Source organism: Schistocerca piceifrons, chromosome 9 (assembly GCF_021461385.2).
Source record: "Schistocerca piceifrons isolate TAMUIC-IGC-003096 chromosome 9, iqSchPice1.1, whole genome shotgun sequence".
In the NCBI taxonomy this organism is placed as follows: domain Eukaryota; kingdom Metazoa; phylum Arthropoda; class Insecta; order Orthoptera; family Acrididae; genus Schistocerca; species Schistocerca piceifrons.
The window spans coordinates 21078087-21097222 of NC_060146.1; the positions used below are offsets into that span (position 1 = coordinate 21078087).

At 41.5% G+C, this 19136-nt stretch overlaps 1 protein-coding gene across 1 annotated transcript in view; it reads right to left on the reverse strand.

Moving 5' to 3' along the window:
- The window catches only part of LOC124716894 (replication protein A 70 kDa DNA-binding subunit), a 72931-nt gene that overhangs the window by 24388 nt on the left and 29407 nt on the right, over positions 1-19136 (reverse strand). Inside the window, exons 6-8 of the mRNA XM_047243450.1 lie at positions 10861-11023; positions 9671-9875; positions 319-431 (exon numbers count right to left, since the gene is read on the reverse strand). Of these exons, the coding sequence (XP_047099406.1) occupies positions 319-431; positions 9671-9875; positions 10861-11023 (481 nt within the window). The remainder of the gene's footprint in view (positions 1-318; positions 432-9670; positions 9876-10860; positions 11024-19136) is intronic.

The window sequence follows — 19136 nt, forward strand, 5'->3', positions numbered from 1 at the left end:
AAGCTGTGAAGGTATTAAATTATTTTGAGAGAGCACATGAATAGCATTCGCAGTCAAGGAATAGTTTTTAATAGCATTTGTGAAGTACAATTTGCAATCTATTAAGACAAAACTATTCTGGCTGATATACACTATACCTAATTATGTTCTACAAAAGAAAGTATTAATGAAACAGAGTGCTGAAATATCCAATGAATCTAACAATAAAACAGCCACATACAGAGCTCAAATGTTGCAAATTAACAGAAAATAATTAGTATTCAAGTTAAGCAGGCTACAAGCTCTACACTTGTTAACCTATTACGGGAGCTTCCTTACCGCAGTGTTGCTCTGGTCAACAATGGTAACCTCACGTTTCTTCATTTCCCTGTTTGTTGTTCTAGCTGTGAAAACCTCAACGCCACCAGCTGCCTTTAGTACGCCAATGACATCTGCACACAGATAAATAAAACAAAAGATTAATGGTGGCTTGTTGCATAATCACAGTTTTAAAGACATAGTGTACTCACATTTGAAATAAATGTTAGTTTGTCAAATTTATCAAGCACGTAATGTGAAGTTTTCAAAAAGAAGGTTATTTCTAAAGAAGTTTTAATGTAATGCCCATTGCTCAGCTATCAGGGCCTGCCAACAGCTGTTGACACAGGGGTTGTGGTGGTGGTGGTGGTTAGTGTTTAACGTCCCATCGACAACGAGGTCATTAGAGACTGAGCGCAAGCTCGGGGTAGGGAAGGATTGGGAAGGAAACCGGCCGTGCCCTTTCAAAGGAACCATCCCGGCATTTGCCTGAAACGATTTAGGGAAATCACGGAAAACCTAAATCAGGATGGCTGGAGACGGGATTGAACCGTCGTCCTCCCGAATGCAAGCCCTGTGTGCTAACCACTGCGCCACCTCGCTCGGTCACAGGGGCTGTGTCACGTGGATTGGGTGAGGAGAGAAATAACGTTGGGGGTGGGGGGGGAGAGAGAGGGGGGGGGGAGGGAGAGAGAGAGAGAGAGAGAGAGAGAGAGAGAGAGAGAGAGAGAGGGGGGGGGTGCTGGGGGAAGGTGGCTGATGGCTCAAAGAGAGCTGGTAGGTGCACGAGGTACGGTACGAATGCGGCACACGGGCACCAGAGCCGGTGGCCTGTAGGAGTGGTTCGGGAGGGGGTAACAGAACAGAGGAAGGGGGGGTGGGGGTGTTTGGAAGACGGTGCAAAAGCAGAGGGTTAGTGGAGATTGAGGCCAGGTGGATTATGGTAACAAAGGCATTGTTGTGAAAAACTCCGTCTACATAATTCAGAAAAGGTGGTTGTGTGGGGAAAGATCTAGATGGCACACATTATGAAGCAGCAACTGAAATCGAGTGAGATGTGCTCTGCACAGTGTTCCGTCACAGGGTGGTCGACTCTGCTCCCAGATACAGTGTGGTGTTGCCCACTAATTCTGGCAAACAGCTTACTGGTGGCCACACCAACATAAAATGCTGTGCAGAAACTGCAGCAGGTCTGGCACACAGCATGGCTGCTTTCACAGGTGTTGCTGTCCCTGATGGGGTACGATAAGCCCACGATGGGACTGGAGTAGGTACGTTGTGTCAGTGTCTCAAGACAGGTCTTTACCTAGGTGAGCGGGGCCGGCACAGAGATTGACCAGGATACTGTGCAGATTTGGTGGACAGCAGACACCACTTCATGAGGGGTGGGAAAGATCCTGGTTAGAATCCTCAATTCTGGGTAAAATGATAAATAGTCTAAGCCCTGGCGACTGTTCAGCTGCTACAGTCTGGGATGATATCAGGTGGCAAGTGCAGTGCCCGAGACCTTCAGCATTCTGGGCGAGGGAATTCTCATCACTACTGATATGTCATTTTGGTCTATGAGGAGTGACAGTTGTCAAAATGCAGACACAGACATTGTCAGTGGGTAGAAGTATACTTGAAGCCAACGGAACTGTGGAGGGCAACTACAGATATTTCCGTTTACTTTGTGTGCCTGTTGACAACTGAGTTGTTCCCTTTACTCTCGAATTATTTACATTCCTTCAGAACTTTCCGTACAATATTTAAACTACTGTGAAAGTTAGCAAATTATGCGTAAGTCAATACATATAAATATATCTAAAAACAAAGATTCTGTAACTTACCAAACAAAAGCATTGGTACGTTGATAGAAACAATAACAAAAAACACAGACACACAAATTTCAAGCTTTCGCAACCCACAGTTGCTTCATCAGGAAAGAGGGAAGGAGAGGGAAAGACGAAAGGATGTGGCTTTTAAGGGAGAGGGTAATGAGTCATTCCAATCCTGGGAGCAGAGAGACTTACCTTGGGGGGGAAAAAGGGACAGGTATACACATACACATACACATACACACACACACACACACACACACACACACACACACACACACACACATCCATCCGCACATAACAGACACAAGCAGACATACGTAAAGGCAAAGAGTTTGGATAGAGATGTCAGTCGAGGTGGAAGTACAGAGGCAAAGATGTTATTGAATGACAGGTGAGGTATGAGCAGCAGCAACTTGAAATTAGCGGAGGTTGAGGCCTGGTGGGTAACGGGAAGAGAGGATATATTGATGGGCAAATTCCCATCTCCGGAGTTCTGATAGGTTGGTTTTAGTGGGAAGTATCCAGATAACTCGGACGGTGTAACACTGTGCCAAGATGTGTTAGCTGTGCACCAAGGCATGTTTAGCCATAGGGTGATCCTCATTACCAACAAACACTGTCTGCTTGTGTCCATTCATGTGAATGGACAGTTTGTTGCTGGTCATTCCCACATAGAAGGCTTCACAGTGTAGGCATGTCGGTTGGTAAATCACGTAGGTGCTTTCACACGTGGCTCTGCCTTTGATCGTGTACACCTTCCTGGTTACAGGACTGGAGTAGATGGTGGTGGGAGGGTGCATGGGACAGGTTTTACACCGGGGTGGTTACAAGGGTAGGAGCCAGAGTGTATACCTGTCCCTTTTTCCCCCCCAAGGGAAGTCTCTCCGCTCCCGGGATTGGAATGACTCCTTACCCTATCCCTTAAAATCCACATCCTTTCGTCTTTCCCTCTCCTTCCCTCGTTCCTGATGAAGCAACCGTGGGCTGCGAAAGCTTGAAATTTGTGTGTGTGTTTTTTTTTGTTGTTGTTATTGTTTCTATCAACGTAACAACGCTTTCGTTTGGTAAGTTACAGAATCTTTGTTTTTAGATACATTTTTCCCACATGGAATGTTTCCCTCTATTATATTCAAAACATATAAAACATGAGAATCAAATCTTTCATGACAGCACTGTTGCATGAAATATTCTTTGACTTCTTGCCATGTTAATTCAGGGTAAAATCTCAAGTTTTTGATAATTACTTCCATCTTCATCACGGGCAACTGACTGTCCATTTTGAGTGCAAGAGCAGTTACATCGGCCAGTCCAGCTGTACCATTTCCGACCACTATGCAGAACATCAACAGAATATTAAAAATTGAGAACTGGAAAATCTGTAGTCTCACAAAACCAAAATTGTGTTTGATGAAATAAAAACTTTGTCCTAGGTTCCTCCATACTGGGATTCTGTCATTAAAGAGGCTTTAGAAGTAAAAATGTGAGAGAAGAGCGTCAACCCAGACAGCAGAGATGATCTTAGCAGCAAGTGGAAGCAATCTCTCGACACAGAAGCAGTAGCAATATTTGTTGCAACGTTTATGCTAGACAGGAGCAGTGGCACCACTAGCACAGACGTGACACTATCTGCAACAGAATTATCAACCAATTAGAAGCCATCTGTGTGCTATATAAGGCCACTATAGCAGCAGTTTTGACAGTCAGTTGTCTCTGATGAAGATGATAATGATAACTGCAGAAAGCTTGATGTGTTACCCTGAACTTCGTGGCAAGAAGTCCGAGAATGTTTCATACAACTAATAAAAAATACCCATAAAAATTAGTAGCCTGTGAATGTTTATAACCCTGATTGCAAATGAAGTTTCAGATAACAGATGAAGCAGTCTGTTCTCGTCACTGTATTTTATTTTCCTCTGTAGGACAATATTTCACTTTCATTTAGTCACATTTAATTATGCAAATCCACCAGAAAACTGAATCCTCCAAAGATTCATGTAATATGTAACTGCATAACCTATGACCGATCCATGTCGCTCAATGCATCACACATGAAGACAGAGGTATTTAATAGTTAATTAATCATTTGGTCATTAACTCAGATACACATCACTGAAGTATGGTGTGCATGTAAATTCAAAGAAAACCACCGAAAAGAGTGCATAAGAATACTCAATATGTTTGTTTATTTTCAATTATCTTCTTATGATTTTGAGTGACACATACATGCGCGTGTGTGTGTGTGTGTGTGTGTGTGTGTGTGTGTGTGTGTGTGTGTGTAGCTGAATGGTCAGCATGACGGATTGTCAATCCTCTGGGCCCGGGTTCAATTCCCAGCTGGGTCGGGGAATTTTCTCTGCCCAGGGACTGGGTGCTGTTCTGTCATCATTATCAAAGTCGAATGCAGGTCGCTGAAATGGTGTCAAATTGAAAGACCGGCACCCAACGAACAGTCTGCCCAGGGGCGTGCCTAACCATATGATTAAATAAATGTGTGTCTGTGTGTGTTAAGTTCAAGCATCAGAAAACCTGCGTACAGTGGTTGCTGATCACTCAAGGAACTGAGAGCTATATTGGTTAGCATTAAGTTCAAGAGCTGCAGAGACTTTATACATCATCATTTTACAAGTGACAGTCTCTGGACAGTAGCTTGGAACTTAGAATTGTGTGCTGTTCTGATGACTAAGTTTGACTGTGGGTCAATACTTTAAGACCGGAACTTCCTGGCAGATTAAAACTGTGTGCAGCACTGTGTCTCGAACCTGGGTCCTTTGCCTTTTTCTACATGTTTGTGGGTTTTAGACTATGAGCAGTGGATGAGACCTGGAATTATCTGTACTGCTTTTGGTGATGGGCTCCATGGAGATTAAAAATTCCTTTTTACATGCAGATTGTCATATTTTTTGTGGACTAACTATTGGACTACTGCGAAACTGAAGCACTACGGGACTTTGTATTTGGATGAGTTAAATAAATAGTTGCTTAAGAGAATCTGATGCGTGATGTTTGAATATACATTTTAACTGCAATTCGTAAGTTTAATTGGCACTCCACTTACATCCACTAATTGTTTCATTGTTAAGTTTGAATGCAGTGAATGACAAATAATTTAGTTTATATATATACTTTTTTCATGTTTCGGATTAGATATCCAAATATTATTTAAACTCAGAAACTTGCAAGACTTGGCACCATTTTACCCCGTCCCCTACACACACACACACACACACACACACACACACACACACACACACACAAACACACACACGCACACGCACAACTGCAGTCTCAGGCAACTGAAACCATACTGTGAGCAGCAGCTCCAGTACATGACGGGAGTGGCCACTGGGTGGGGGTAAAGAGGAGGCTGGGGTTTGACGTGGGAGGAATAGTATGGTGGGGGTGGTGGACAGTGAAGTGCTGCATGTTAGAGGGCAGGGGAGAGGTGGGGAGTTGGTGGGAGCAGTGGAAAAGGAGAGAAATAAAATGACTGGATGTGATGGTGGAATGATGGCTATGTAGTGCTGGAATGGGAACAAGGAAGGGGCTGAATGGGTGAGGACAGCGACTAACGAAGGTTACGGGAACATAGGATGTATTGCAGGGAAAGTTCCCACCTGCACAATTCACAAAAGCTGCTGTTGGCGGGAAGGATCCATATGGCACAGGCTATGAAGCAGTCATTGAAATGAAGGATATCATGTTTGGCAGTGTGTTCAGCAAGAGGGTTGTCCACTTGTTGCTCGGCCACAATTTGTTGGTGGCCATTCATGTGGACAGGCAGCTTGTTGGTTGTCATCCCTACACAGAATGCGGCATAGTCGTTGCAGCTTAGCTTATAGTCCACATGACTTGTTTCACAGGTAGCCCTGCCTTTGATGGGATAGGTAACCAGACTGGAATAGTTGGTGGCAGGAAGTATGGGACAGGTCTTTCACCTAGGTTTATTACAAGGGCACGAGTCATGAGGTAAGGGATTTATTACAAGGGCACGAGTCATGAGGTAAGGGATTGGGAGCAGGGGTTGTGTAAGGATGGAAGAGTATATTGTGTAGATTCGGTGGATGGCAGAATACCACTGTGGTAGGAGTGGGAAGGATAGTGGACAGGACATTTCTCATTTCAGGGCACGACAAGAGGTAGTCGAAACCCCGGCAGAGAAGGTAATTCAGTTGCTCCAGTCCTGGGTAGTACTGAGTTACGAGGGGAATGCTACTCTGTGGCCGGATGATGGAGATGTTGGGAAGTGGTGAGAAACTAGAAAGATAAGACACTGGAGATTTGTTTTTGTACAAGGATGGGAGGACAATTACGGTCAGTGAGACCCTGGGTATATTTTGAGAGGGACCGCTTGTCACTGCAGATGCAATGACCACTGGTGGCTAGGCTGTACGGAAGGGACTTCTTTGTATGGAATGGTGACAGGTGTTGAAGTGGCAGTATTGATGGTGGTTAGTAGGTTTGATATGGCTGGAGGTACTGATGCAGCTATCTTTGAGGTGGAAGTCAACATCTAGAAAGTGGCTTGTTGGGTTAATAGGACCGGGTGAAGCAAATTGGGGAGAAGTTGCTGAGGTTATAAGGAATGTGGATAGGGTGCCCTCACCTTCGATCCAGAGAGTAAAGATGCCATCAATGAATCAGAACCAGGTGAGGGGTTTTCGATTCTGGGTTTTTAGGAAGGATTCCTCTAGATGGCCCATGAGTAGGCTGGTATAGGATGGTGCCATGCAGGTGTCCGTAGCAGTATCCCAGATTTGTTTGTAGGTAATACATTCAGAAAGAAGTGATTGTGGGCAAGGACACAGTTGGTCATGGGGACTAGGAAGGAAGTGGCTGGTTTGGAATCCGTTGGGTGTTGGGAAAGGTAGTGCCATGGGCATTCAGCATTTCGCTGTCCTCCGCTCCTACGTACAGGGAGATGAAGTGTTTCCTTACTTATTACTGTTAACATAATAGCCATATTTAGTTATTTACACACTGTTTTATCTTTTAACTGTGACCAAACCATCAGTTCTACACAATGTAGCATGCATACTTCTGAAGAGGAAATTAGAGGAACTACGCGACACTTTGCCCTTGTCTTGTATTGCTGTTACTGGTCTCTCAGCTGTTTTTGATCACAAATTAAGTGGTCTAAGCACATGTTTGCAAGCAGCATTAGCAACCCCTTAATAGACATGCATACACGCTAACGGAGGGTACATTTGCAGGGACGAATGTTGTGAGCTGTTGCTACTATAAAACACTAAGCTTCTGTCACAAGTATTACGTTAGCACACAGTTGAGGTGTCAAGTCACCAATACATGCACTAGACTGAGTAGGTCAGTACACCTTAAGCTTTGGACACATCTTCCTCTTGAGGAAACAGAATTCACATACACCCCACACAGCCACAATGTCTTGACCGACTACACTGTACAGACACTGCAGCCCGACTGAGGTGACAGATCATATCCGACGGAATGGGTGACCAGAGAAAGGGAGCAAGGAAGGGGAAGCTAGGTTAGAAGGAAAAGTGGCTGACGATAATTGGTCCTGTGAACTGTGTCACGATACACTGCTGTCTCCCAAAAGGTTTTCTGTCATCCACCCAGTCTAGAAAACAATGTGTGGTATCAACATTTGATACCACACTTGTTAGGGGTTGCAGATATCGACCGCAGTCCATAATAGATATTGCTGGAACCGCAAGTCGTGACTAGTGCTGCTCCGTGGCTTGTGACAAGTATCTAGCGAGCTCTCATCCACTCTTGCTCGGGACATCAAGTAGGAATGTAGCATAGCCTTCAGCTGATAGGAAGCAACCTCTAACAAGGTGCTTAGTCAAGTATGTCGTAAGTAATGCCTCTCTAGATATCTGTTTGTAATTAGATGTATGCAGCATATGAACAAGGCTGTAACACAAGTACAATATATATTATTTATACCTATGACTACTAATTATTTCAGTTATTGCAGGTACAGACTATTCAGCCAGCTCCTTACCAACTTCACTGCCAAACCTGCAATATGTGTTTCTATTTAGCATTGGCCACCTGTCATCATAATGACTGACTACAAGAATCATAACAAAATGTCCACCTTATGTCACAGCTGTTCCGAACCCTTCGAGCAACCGGCCATACATACGTGAGACCTGGGTCTGAGACCTGTCCCACGCACTAGTGAAGCACAACATAATCCAGATCCACCACAGGCGCATCTCACCCCATCGGAGGCAGGTCATCTGTGAAAGCATTCACATAACACAGCCTTTTTTTTTTTTTGGGGGGGGGGGATGGGGAGCTGATAAGTAACTAGCTGGCCACAAGAGTGAATGGCCATCGGCAATCTGAGGACAAAGTGAACCCCTTGGTGGAGCAACGATTTGCAGACTATAACAAATGCTATCACTAGCTGGTCACAGCCCGAGCCATCTGGATCCAGTCCCATCAACAGTAACTTCTCTGAACAGACAGTAATTGCCCTCACTACACATCTTTCAACACACAACCCTCCTGGCCTCTGTCACTGCTAGCCCATCCCAAACCCCACGTCCAATCCTGCCCCCATGGCCCCTCACTCAGCTTATTCTAGACTCCACATGCTGTCCGTAAGACAGCGGTTCTATTCCCCCTCCCAGTCCCATCATCCACATCATTGTGTGCCACATCCAACTTCCCCCTGCCTGCACCACTGTGAGCCCGACAGTGGCCCATTCCTGTCCTGTGTGCCTGCTGCCACTCCCTTCCAGCTATCGGTAATACTCTGCCCCCTCATCAATTTCACTGGATATGACCCCTCACCTCCAGTACAATGCAGTCAGAGGGCACAATATTGCTGTGCATGTGTAACCGAGTAAATGCACGTGTGTTCTGTTAGTACTTCTGTTAGTTCAAGAGAAACATAACTTTCAAAGATCAGCAAAATTCTCAGTCTTGTTTCAGTGCTTATTGATAAATCAAGGCCTCAACTATATAGTCAGCTGTCACTTTTACTCTGTCCACATTTACATTCTGTGAATTATTTCCATTACCATATTTATAATGTGTATTGTTCACATTATTCATGAGGTACATTATAGTACAAATGTACAGAAAACGTAATGCAATTTTTCAGTTCATGACGTATACAAATACAACCACATCAGTTATGTGGGGATAATCGATAGAAGATAAATACAATTTAAGCCTCACACCAATATTTGCTCGATTTTGTCAATTTCTTGTGAAGTTTTATTGTAAAGCTTTGCAATCAATTTATTGTTTTACTGCATTTTATCCTCTTGTTATTTCCCACTACAATGGGCTAAATCCAAAATCAGTTGAACAATGAAGTTTTTAAATGATGTCCAGGGGTGCTCATACAAATAAGATGTTTCTGAAAATTACACAAGCTTTAGAACACCACCAGTCCTAAATGTTTTATTTACAGTTTCTTCTATTTCATTTAGAGGTTTACACATTTTACAGTTTCATATTCTGGCTTTAACTATAAATCTTAGTGATTGAAATGAAATAGATTCTATTCAAAAACAAAAAGTATGCTCTCTCACACAGACAAAGTTACTTACCGACAATTGCCGTGAGATCAGTTTCAGCGAGCTTGTTCAGAGGTACGAAATTAAAGGTAATGTGAGGGATATCAGTAACATCTTCATGGCATGGTACAACAGTTGTCTCACCCGTAAATGTCATTTCGTAATCATTATTCACACTGGTAAACTTCTTGTTTGCTGGTTTCAACTGACACCTACTAATAAAATACACTCTATCCACCTGAAACAAGTTACAATATATTAATAAATGTGAAAGCAATGGTGTGCATGTTTCACAATTGCACTTCAGAAGCAACATTTCATACAAAGAGCGAGACACTACTCATAAATAAGAAGCTGAAAATGAAACTGTTTTCTGGAAGAACCATGGCAACACTTTGCTTTGTAATAAACTAGTTGTCTATTTCGTCCATGATTATCCAATGGTATGCTACAAGCAAAAATAAGAATTTTGAAAAGTGTCAACATATATGGTACATAAAACATCTTCACATATTCCTGCTTATTATTTAAGTAAATAATGTGAGATTTTATCAGCAATGAGACTCCTCAATGACTGGAAATGATTTCATCTACTTGTTGCTTTCATTTCTTCACACAAAATTTATTTATTGAAATAACTGAGATTTCTGTCCTACTTTCAATGTCACATCGGTAAGATGGGAATCATCAAAGTCTGCCATCATTTCATTGGTAATAAGTTCACCTTGCAGGCTGTTATTATCCTAATCTCTTTCCTAACCTGTGAGATTACGTCATGTAGAACAAATAGGCTACACACAGAGACAAAGCATACAATGAAAACAAATTAACACTAATGGTATTGGCTTCGAGTCATAACCAATATCATTTCCTGATCATTTCTATGGCTGTTGTCCTGTTGTTAACTATTAGCTATCAATCATTGTTATTCTGATAAAGGTATAACCCTTGCAGGATGCTAGCAGATGTCTGGTGGTTGTGTTTATATTGAATTCTGTGACTGATGGGCCATGAAAATGAAAGCTGCCATTTGTATGTTAACAATTGTCCATACTGCCACACGCCAGAACCCATCACACAGAAACCTGTAACTTCGACATGCCCAATCCCAAAATGAGCCTGAAAAGGCTCAAAAACAAGTTTAGGGAAATAAACAAATATTTTGTAAGTGACTAGTCATGGTTTGCTGCGTTTATGTTCAACAAAAGTTTCAGTTCACTCACCTCTATGAGGTCAAAAAATTTGTCACACTGTTCCTTAAATGCTGTTGCACGTATCTCCCCAGATTCATCCACCAATTCCATTGAAAATAGTTTCCCCTCTCCTCTTGCATTTGACCAAGTTTTTATTGGTGTCTTATTTACAACACGAGCTTTGATTACCCACCTGGAAGCAGACAGAACTGAATGGAAATCTGATTACATATTAGTTCTATAAAATATTTTAATGGATGCAATACATTTCAGTAATAATATTTCCCGTTTTTATAAAGCCCACAGATTGTTGTCAAGATATGTGCACTTCAAAATTGGTTTGGCACCACCTAGTCAGGAATGTCTTTCATACACACTGCTCAGCATAGTACATATAATTTGTAGCTGAATATGAAATATTTATGGGGGAATGCTAATTTTAATACTATAACAGAGGACAAATGTAAGGATGCAGAAGCATGTATCACCAAGGAAAAGATATATACTGCCTACAGGGAAACTGAAGGGGCATTTGCAGAAAAGAGATTCAGCTACACGAGTATCAAGAGCTCAGGTGGAAAGTCAGCCGTAAGCAAAGAAGACAAAGCTGAAAGATGGAAGGAGTATATAGAGGGTCTATACACAGGAGATGAACTTGCAGGCAATACTACAGAAATGGAAGAGGATGTAGGTGAAGATTTGACAGGAGATATGATACTGCGACAAGAAGTTGACAGAGCACTGTAGGACATAAGTCAAAACAAGGCCCTGAGAGTACATGACATTCTCTCAGGACTCCTAATAGCCTTGGGAGAGCGAGCCATGTCAAAACTCTTCCGTCTCGTGTGCAAGATGTACGAGACAGGCGAAATACCCTCAGACTTAAAAAACAGTGTAGTAATTTCAATAAAAGCAGTTCCTGGCTCATGAATAATTACTGAGCTATCGGTTTAATATTTCTTGGTTGCAAAATACTAACACAAATTCTTTACACAAGAATGGAAAAACTGGTAGAAGCCAACCTTGGTGAAGATCAGGCTGGATTCTGGAGAAATGTGGGCACATACAAGGCAATACCGACCATACAACTTATCTTAAAAGACAGGTTAACGAAAGGTAGCATTTGCAGACTTCGAGAAAGCTTTCAATAATGTTGGCTTGAATACTCTCTTTGAAATTCTGAAGGTAGCGGGGCTAAAATACTGGGAGTGAAAGTCTATTTACAAGTTGTACAGAAACCAGATGGCAGATGTAAGAGTTGAGAGGCATGAAAGGGAAGCATTGATTCAGAAGAGAGTAAGACAAGGTTATAGCCTATCCCCCATGTTATTCAATCTGTACATTGAGCAAGCACTAAAAGAAACCAAGAAATATTTGCAGAAGCAATTGAAGTTCAGGGAGAAGAAATAGAAACTTTTAGAGGTTTGTCGATGACATTGTAACTGTCAGAGACAGCAACGGACTTGGGAGAGCAGTTGAACAGAATGGACAGCATCTTGATAGGTAGGTATAAGATGATCATAATCAAAAGCGGAAGATGGATAATGGAATGCAGCTGAATTAAATCAAGTGATGCTGAAGGAATCAGATTAGCAAACAAGACACAATGTAGTAAGGCTGGTTTTGCTACTTTGGCAGTAAAATGACTGATGATGGCAGAAGTAGAGAGGATATAAAATGTAGACTGGCAATAGCAAGGAAAGCATTTCCGAAAAAAAAAAAAAAAAGAAATTTGTTAACATTGATTTAAGTGTTAGGAAGTCTTTTCTGAAAGTATTTGTATGGAGTGCAGCCATGTATTGAAGAGAAACATGGAAGATAAACAGCTTCGACAAGAGGAGAATTGCAGCTTTTGAAATGTATTGCTAGAGAAGAATGCTTAAGATTAGATGGGTAGATCACGTAACTAATGAGAGGTACTGAAGAGAGTTGGTGAGACAAGAAATTTGTGGCACAATTTCACCAAAAGAAGGAATCAGTTGATAGGTCACATTCTGAGGCAACAAGGGATAACCAAATATAGTCCTGGAGGGAAGTGTGGTGGTGGTGTAGGGGGGAGAAGGAGGAGTAAAAATCGCAGAGGGAGACAGAGAGATGAATACAGTAGGCAGAGAAGGATTTAGGTCGCATTAGTTATTTGGAGATGAAGAGTCTTGCATAGGATAGAGTAGCATGTAGAGCTGCATCAAACCAGTCTTCGGACTGAAGACACAACAATAATAAATTCCTCATTACTATTTCACTCATTTTATGATGTATATGTAAATAATGTTTGGTAATTTAAATAGTTTCATCAACCGTTAAGGTACATGACTGTTACACCCAATGAAAGAAGTTTTGCATTGTTTGATGTGGACATCTTCAAACTTGTTTCACAGTACAGTTTTACAAAGGAAAATTGATTGCTGGTGCACTAGCTACTATTTTCTTACACAATACCAACATGTAGATGACACCCTAGTTTGATCTGGAGACACAGAAAAAAAATTACATAAATTTCACTTGCAATGAAATAGCTTGCAACAAATACCACACAATCTATCAAGAGCAGCATAATGAAATAAAATTTACAATCTCAAACCACAAAAATTTAGTAACACACTGATTAAACAGCTTCTAGCGAAACAACTACTCACTGCAAATTCATAATAGCTGTTGCAATCCAAATCACAGACCTGCATTGGGGGACTAGCAAAATATCCAATAACTAAAGGAAACAATTTATGAACTAGAAACACTAACAAAAATACCAGAAAATGATTATAATCCCACCTTAGCTGACAAAATTTGTGCTTAAAAGCTACAAGCCAATGAAAATAAAGACAGCATTAACTTACCCACAAGGGCTCAGTTCACTGTCATACCACACTGGGAAAAATTTTCACACAAAATCTAGCATGCCCCTAACAAAAAACAACCTAAAACACAATGGATGTGAGAAAATGTTCACATTGATTGATTTATTTATTTTAACTGGAGAGCTAAAACAGCTTTGGTCTGACGCACCACTGCCCGCACCAAAACTAGATTTATTGTGCGGTATCCCTCCCTGTATATTTAGTAAAGCCAACCAGTGCCCTTAAATAGTGCAAGTTGTCCCTCTACCAGTTTTTTGTTAGAGACAATTTCTTCAGGTCTAGCTGTCCCAATGATTCTGTATCTTTTACTCTCAAACGCTATGCATTCGAAGATTAGGTGTGATGCAGTTTCTTCACCCTCATCACAGATCCTACATTTAGGGTCCTCTTCAATTATACCCATTGTGTGTAGGCGTTTTTTTAAGTTCCTATGGCTGGTCATCAGTCCAATCATGAGTTTGATCTCTTTCCTGTTCAATCCTAGGATTACAGAGCTTCTTTTAAAACATGGCTTTGGCATCATTACCTTACCATGTTTTTGTTTATGGACCTTGGTGCAATATCCTTTGTGCTGTTTCCTAAGCCAGTTCCGTAGTTCTAATTTGATCTTAGCCTTGGTGATTGTCAGGACAGGTCCTGGTCCAATAAATGGAGTTGTTGCCCCCATCCTAGCCAATCTATCGGCTTGTTCATTGCCACAGATCCCCGAGTGGCCAGGGACCCACACTAGGTTTACCCTATTGCTTCATCCTAGCTCCACCAGAGCACTGTGGCAATCTGCAACAAGTTTAGATCTTGTTGCAGGAGCTGCCAATGATATCAGGGCTGTCAGTCATTGTAGCACCTACAGATATTCTCCTCCACACATGCCCTGATTGCAGTAATTTCAGCTTGGATTACAGAGGCCAGTTTCCCTAGAGAGATGATGCTCTCCAGTCTTGGTTGAACCCCGTAAAACCCTGCCCCAATGCCTTGGTCTGTTTTCGACCCATCGGTGAACCAAACAATGTCCCCCCATACGGTGTCTAACTGTTTTCTCCCGCTGCTCCCTTCTTCCAATTATTATGCTGTAAGGTTTGTCAAAGCAGTTGAGAGTTATTATATAGTCAGCAGGCATTTCCCCAGCCATACCTATATTTACCTCACTCACTATGTTAGTGTGTGATTCTGGATACCTGAATGAGACCCATTTTTAAGTCTGTGTGCCCCAGCTGCTACCTCCATCTTAACCCAAAGGTGAAGTGGAGGCATATCTAGCACGGCTTCCATTCCAGCGGTTGGTGTGCTGCTAATTCCGCCCGTTATGGGTAAGCAGGCCAATCTCTGCACCTTAGCAAGCTCTTTAGCAACAACCTGCTGTTCTACCTTCTTCCATCACACTACAGCCCCATAGAAAATCCTAGGTCAAACCACTGTGGTGTGTATCCAGTGCATACCCCTGGGGCTTAGGCCCCAGTTTTTGCCACGAGCCCTCCTAGTACTCACTAAAGTACTTTTTGCCTTGGAGCAGATACTCCAAGTTAGCTTCTCATCCAAGGTTACCCCTAGATATTTCACTGTCCCCTTCACAGGTAGAGTTTCATCGAAGAGCTTTAGATTCCAACTTGCATGCTGAATATCTCTCTTCATAAATGGCACCATGACAGTCTTCTTAGGATTGACTCTCAGATCCTGTTTAATGCACCATTTTCACACAATGTCCAACCCTCCTTGTGCCATATTCCCGACTGTGTCAGTGAATTTACCAAGTATTACTATGACAAGGTCAGCTGCGTATCCTTGGCAGAAGCATTGTCTGGTATTTAGTTCCTCAATGAGTTCATTCACCACTAGATTCCACAATAGAGGAGACAAAACTCCTACTTGTGGGCAGCCTCTAGTGGTCTTAATTACCATCTTTTCATTCATCATGGTAGCCTCTACCTTCCTTCCACTAAGCATGGCCCTGGCCCACCTCCATATAGGGGTCCCCAGGTCATGCACATCTGCTGCCCTTACCATGGAATCTAAGGTCGTGTTACTGAAGGCCCCCTCGATATCCAGGAAGATGCAGAGGGCTATTCCTTGGAAGTGAAGTGCTTTTTCCACCTTCCCAACGAGTTGGGATTTACCTGGTTGGTATGCGTGTTGGTTCAGGTGTAGAGGGACCCTACTTAGTCTCCTCTCCCCAAGATATACATTAACCAGTTTTTCCAATGTTTTGAGAATGATGGAGGACAGACTGATTGGTCTCATATCCTTGGTCTTGGTATGATCAATTCTCACTGGCCTTGGGCTGAAGACAACCTTCACTTCCTCCAAGCATTGGGAATGATTTCTACTGCGAAGCTAACCCTGAATAGCCTGCATAGGACTCTCATAAGCTTTCCTCCTGCCTGTTGCAGGAGAGCTAGAAAAATTCCATCTGGGCCAGGTGACTTAAACGGTTGGAATGTTCCCACCGCCCACTGAATTTTGTTGAAGTTCCACACTCCTTGGCAGATTCCCAGTACTCTCTTCGAGTGCCTGAGAACCGTTGTCTCTCTGGGATCACTTACTGGACTGTGTTGTCCGGCAGAGAATATTGAGGAAAGTGAGTTTTGAGGAGCAATTCCAGCGTCTCATGTGCTGTCTGTATATTCCCCACCCTCCTTCCTCAACGTACCTCCTGGATTAGTTGGTACTCTAGTGAGAATCTTCTTAAGTCTGGCTTGTGCAGCCGTGCCCTCCACTTCCTCACAGAATGCCTTCCACGATGCCTCCTTTACTTGTCTTATTGCAAGATTGTAACTGACAAGAACAGAAATAAATTTCAAAATAAGATTAAGAGACAATGTGACTCTCACTGGCATAGTGTATCTTCAATTAGTCCATATCTGAAAGAACAAAAATCACATAGCTGTGACATAACTATCCTTGTCAAGCCTATACACCATTCAGACAGTAGCCTACTAAATAGTTTAAAAGAAACCTATATTTTCACATGTATGATGAAACATCTTTTTTAAAAAAAAGAATCTCTTTGACCTTAAGAATACTTCACCAATAATCTTTTAATTCTTGAGTGTTGAAATACATTCAATTTTTCAGACATTCAGTTAAAGAAACGAAAATTTAAAAATTACTTACAGTATACTCCCTATAACTTGGGGTAATGTGGGAGAGAATATACACAAATAATTGGAATACTTTCAAACACGTATTATTTGTCCGTAAGTTTATCCAAGTTCTATGTATAGGAACTGTAAGCCCGTTTACATCTTAAAATTGCCTGTGATGTTGGTCCGCTTCTGAGTGGAGTTGATATTCTTTCGTATGGCATTCGGAATTTTCCTTGCAGCAGTAATGTCATCATACTGAAACCCCACTGTGGCCCATATAATCCAGGACAGCATCAACACAGTGCAATGCAGTACAATCATGTCACTGTCTTCGTCTACAGTTTCACATTCACTGTCTTTTCCATTCTCTTGCGAAGCAGCAGTCACAATTTTGGCAAAACTTATGTACTGGAAGTGTGTGTACCCAAGTCTATCTTCAGCCGCTCATTCAAGTTTTCTTGATTGACACCTTCAAAACCATTTAAACCTGCTGCCAGATTTATTATTTGTGCAGATGTTATTTCTTCGACATAAACCCTGAAATCTCTTTCTTATACATCTGAAAGAATTTTCCTCCATGACTGAACTAGTGTATGTGGTTCGGCTTCCTATTTGGGATCACAAATCCTGTGTAATGTATCTAGAAATATCAACTACTTCAAGAATGCCACCAAATCATCTTCATCAATTAGCATTCTCAGTAGACCAGACAGGTAGCATTGTTTTACTGATGCAATTCCACCTTGCTCTATTGGTTGCATAATCACAGTCATGTTAGGAGGTAAAAATTTGTTACCATGAGACCGTAACTGGATACGAGAATCCTCTCATTGGAATGTGAAGGGACATTATCTAGCAATACGTCAGCCTTCTGTGGCAATCCTTTCTCCTCTAGATATCACTGAACTTGGGGTACAAAATATGTGTGAAACCAGTTTTTGAAAATTTCACTATCTAGTCCTGCTCCTTTTTGGTTGTAAGAACGCACAGGGGGACCCGTAAGTGAAATATCCTTTGTTTTGGGGGTTCTCTGGATTATGTTTCAGAGACAAGTAGAGGCTAGTACACAGAGTGAAGCAATTTGATTGGAATTATATAAATATCTGGAATCCTAAGTATATGAGGAACGAAAAAGGATGTGTGTGGTAATTATTAGTCATTAGAAACAAGTTTTTTGTGAAATAACATGTTCGGAACATGAGAATAAATTGAACTCTATACATTATAATTTAAATTGATTGTGAAGAAACTGATGTCACATGTCACAATAGGCAGGAGGGTACACACCGAGCATTGACAAGGAACCAGCATAGCAAACCATGCCCCTGGAATGACATTAACCAGCATAGTGAATCACACAGCCAGAATGAAGTTCTCACAAAACTATGAGCGGTCTTCAATATGTCAGGGGCCAAAGTGTCAAGTAATTGCAGCAATTAAAAATGATAAGATGTACGTTTGCAAAAAGCAAAGTCATCATTTGCCACACACTGGTGCAGTAAAATTACTGTGAGTAAAAGATTTTTGAGTGTGAAACAATTCATGAAGATTTGAACTAACTGAAGTCAAGTGGTGATTGTTTTAAGCCTTAACTATGTAAATTATGTATTATGACTGAGGCGGAAGAAGTATATGGAGAGCATAAATAAAGACCAGGATGATAAAATGGAGCAAGAGGTCAAACATAATATTTAGGATTTTTTAATGTTAAAACAGAGGAAAGATTATTATTATTACTACTACCACTATTATTTCTTCCCTTTCTCAGACGTTATGTCTGGTTAAAAATGGAAAGTGACGCGGACCTTGATCAAGTGTGACTTCCTTTTAACTGTACGGTATATGTTACATTGCATTTAGGAACTTTCGGGTAATTGAATATGTATCAATAATTACAGATTTCAGCAGTGTTCAGATGATGATGATGATTATTATTATTATTATTATTATTATTATTATTATTATTATTATTATTATTCAGAATCATGTAAGATCAACAAAAAGAGGAGACAGACAAGGACGCATTTTTCTTAAGAAGATAGGAAGAATGGGAGGAACAAGGGAGAAAACGGAGGAAGAATGGGAGGCACAGCGGAAAAAAAATTAATGAAAGAACAGGAAGCACAATGGTTCCAAAGAAAGGATGAAAGGGACCTGCAACAACGAAGAGAAAAAAGATTCTAAACAAATTTCATTATCAGTATTTCTGAAGTCTGAAGACTATGTAGACAAAAGTGGCAAATCGGGAACAAATAAGAAAAAATTTTTGAGTTGGAGTCACGACTACAAAACTAAAATAAATGGCCACAGCTATAAGCAAAGAAAACAGTACACCTTTACAGGAGAGAGAGAGAGAGAGAGAGAGAGA